At 44.4% G+C, this 3,033-nt stretch overlaps 1 protein-coding gene across 1 annotated transcript; it reads left to right on the forward strand.

Moving 5' to 3' along the window:
* The first annotated feature begins 370 nt into the window (after positions 1–370).
* On the forward strand, positions 371–1,636 carry LOC147884943 (xyloglucan endotransglucosylase/hydrolase protein 24-like). The gene is made up of 4 exons (XM_087397239.1): positions 371–617; positions 758–858; positions 965–1,158; positions 1,249–1,636. The coding sequence occupies exons 1-4, from the start codon at positions 431–433 to the stop codon at positions 1,634–1,636; spliced, it is 870 nt and encodes a 289-aa protein (XP_087253365.1). The 5' UTR covers positions 371–430.
* The last annotated feature ends 1,397 nt before the right edge of the window (positions 1,637–3,033 follow it).

Raw genomic sequence — 3,033 nt, forward strand, 5'->3', positions numbered from 1 at the left:
CGTCACTAAGACGTTAGTAAAGGGCAGGCCAAAAAAGAGAAGAGAGAGACGCCGCGTATGAGGGGTGGGAGGTTGAAAAGTATGGGTGCAAGTTTGAAAGGTAAAAAAAAAGAGAAGGTTCGAGGAATACAAACACACACAAAAACAGCTGCTTCCCATTAAAACACCGCGTCCGCAGCACTGAGCAGCCTCTTCTATTCTGTCCACAGCCTGGGCTCCACAAATCCCCACACATTCTCTCGACTCCCACTCTACACCAGAACCGCCATTCCCCTTCCCTATATATACTCTCCTTCATCACTTGCTTTCTCTCCACCACCTTCTTCTCATTTCCATTGCCTGTCGCCTCCCTCCCCTCCTCCTCCTTCCCTCCTTTGCCTGCCTTGCCTCCGCATCTTCTCCCCCATTCCTCTGCCTCTTCCTGCTCCCCATGTCACCTCCTTCCATCCTCCTCCTCCTCCTTGCTGTCCTCTCTTTGCTTGCACCCCTCCCTCTCCAAACCTCTGCCCTTGCCTCCTCCTTCACGGACGACTTCTATGTCACCTACGGCAATGCAGACCACGCCAGGACTGTCGACAATGGCCGCGTGATGCAGCTCTCGTTGGACCAATTTTCAGGTACCGTTCTTGCTCTTCGGGATAGCTTTTCGCCCACTTTGAGTATTGCTTTAGACAGGGCACGACAAGCAGCGATGACGAAATATGTGGCAGCGTAACAGTTGCTCATGTTCGTACTTTTCTCCTCTTGATCGATGCAGCGTCCGGGTTTGCCTCCAAGAATCGATACCTGTTCGGAAGCATTGATATGCAAATCAAGCTCGTTCCTGGCAATTCTGCCGGCACTGTCACCGCCTACTATGTCAGTTCTCCTCCAAACTCAAACATGTTCTTGTATACGCTGCCTTCCTTTCTTGTTGGCCCCCACGCAACGCTGTTTGCTAAATAGTCACTCGTGGGTCTTGCAGCTGTCGTCCGAGACTACCAATCATGACGAACTGGATTTCGAGTTCCTGGGCAACGTTTCCGGCCAGCCTTATATCCTGCAGACCAACGTCTTTTCCAATGGCGTGGGTGGGAGGGAACAACGAATCTATTTGTGGTTCGACCCTACGACCGACTTCCACACATACTCTGTGCTATGGAATCCTCAGCACATCATGTAAGTCCCTTCCCCTCAACTTGCTCTGCACCAGCGATAGCAATCGCTCTTTTTACTTGCTCCTGACGCTCGCATTTCCTCTGAATGCAGTGTCGCTGTGGATGGAACTCCTATCCGAACGTTCGCCAACAATGAAGCGGTTGGCGTCCCCTATCTTAATAAGCAACCAATGCGGATATATTCCAGCATCTGGAACGGAGATAGCTGGGCAACCAGGGGTGGATTAGTCAAAATCGATTGGACCCAAGCACCTTTCGTTGCATCCTTCACCAACTACAAGTTGGATGCGTGCGTAGAATCCGCAGCTCCAACGTGTTCTTCTGGAAAATGGTGGAACCAGGCGACCTATCAGACGCTGGATACTGAGCAGGAAAGTAAACTTCAATGGGTGGAACAAAATTACATGATATACAACTACTGCACTGATGTGAAAAGATATCCCGTCGCCCCTGCAGAATGCACGCGAACGCCTCAATGAGCCTCAATGCTGGCGCCTCAATGAGCCCAAATGACCAGCATTAAAAACAGCGGGTAGCTCCCAGTTTTGACCAATGGGTGTAGGAAATTATATGTTATACAACTATTTGGTGCACTCGGATTACGTCGGTAGCTCCCAGTTTTGATCGTGGATTCTTTTGATTCAAAACACAATAAAATTGAGGGTAGAAAACCCTTGTAGCCAATGTATATCGACATGATTTGAAATATAGCCCATTCTTTTAGGATTCATTCCTGCTACACCTACCCGAAAAAAATGTCCTTTATTGCATTTAGCACCATCTAAAATTTCTGAGTCTTCATAATACCAAGTAAGGTTTTGAATAATCTAGTAGCAAAATTGACCAATGTGTGTGAACGGTTGGAGGGTGGTATGAAATTGACTAATGTGTATTTTGTAGTATTAAAACTGACTAATGTGTGTTTTGAAATGGAAAGGTTTGGAGGGTGTCCTAATTAAGATTGGCTAAAAAAAGGCTTTTGGCTCCTCAAGTGTATTGAATGTAGAGAGTATAGTGATATCTTCAACTTGTCTCCCTCTTTTCCCTCATCCCCCCCCCCCAAAAAAAAAAATTTGACACAATTGGAAGCCTCCATTCATTAAAGCATTCAAAGTTCTCAATTGCACTTAATGAACATTTTTAGGGGTTTAAAAAAAAGAAAAACTTAGTCATAACCCTCTCTCCTATTGTTATCTCCTCACCCCCCCTTGCCCTTATTCTTTTTAGTTTCAAAATTCTCAATTGCATTTACTAAAGACAAACTCTTTTCTGTATTTTGAGAATGAAACGGTTGGTCAAAACTTGAAAAAAGTTCAAGATCTACATAAAAAGGACAGCAAACAAAACATGCTCAGCAACTTCATACACCAACTTAGAGCGTCCAAATAAGAGCTTGTTGACGACATGAATTTTGCCTTTGATAACCCAATTATAACAACGAAAAGTTTTTTTAGTCCAACCAAAAGGTTAAGCTCGTCACTAAAAGACTTACCCCTAACGTCAAAGGCCATCAATAACACGAGAGTTTCTCCAAACAAGAAGGATGTCTATAGGTTGTGGAGTTGATGCAAGCAAGAACGAGAGCACATCATACACATGGTTGGCACAAGACACATCAATAGTAGTCAGACTTCCTATGCTATCTTTGGCTATCTTTTTTCCTCGCAAATCATGATGCTGGTCAATTTCCATTTACATCTTATGTTTTATTTATTTATTTATATGTATATATTTTTAGAGAGAGAGAGAGAGAGAGAGAGAGAGAGTAATGGTTGGAATAACAATCACCGTGCTAGTCCTAGTTGGGGATCTTTATAAGTGTGATACATTGAATGTGCTATGTGGTCTAAAGTCCCAATTCTAGCACATGAAAAGA

The sequence above is a fragment of the Dipteris shenzhenensis genome, chromosome 26 (genome assembly GCF_047967505.1).
Source record: "Dipteris shenzhenensis isolate YYH24624 ecotype China chromosome 26, Dip_SZ_1.0, whole genome shotgun sequence".
NCBI lineage: Eukaryota > Viridiplantae > Streptophyta > Polypodiopsida > Gleicheniales > Dipteridaceae > Dipteris > Dipteris shenzhenensis.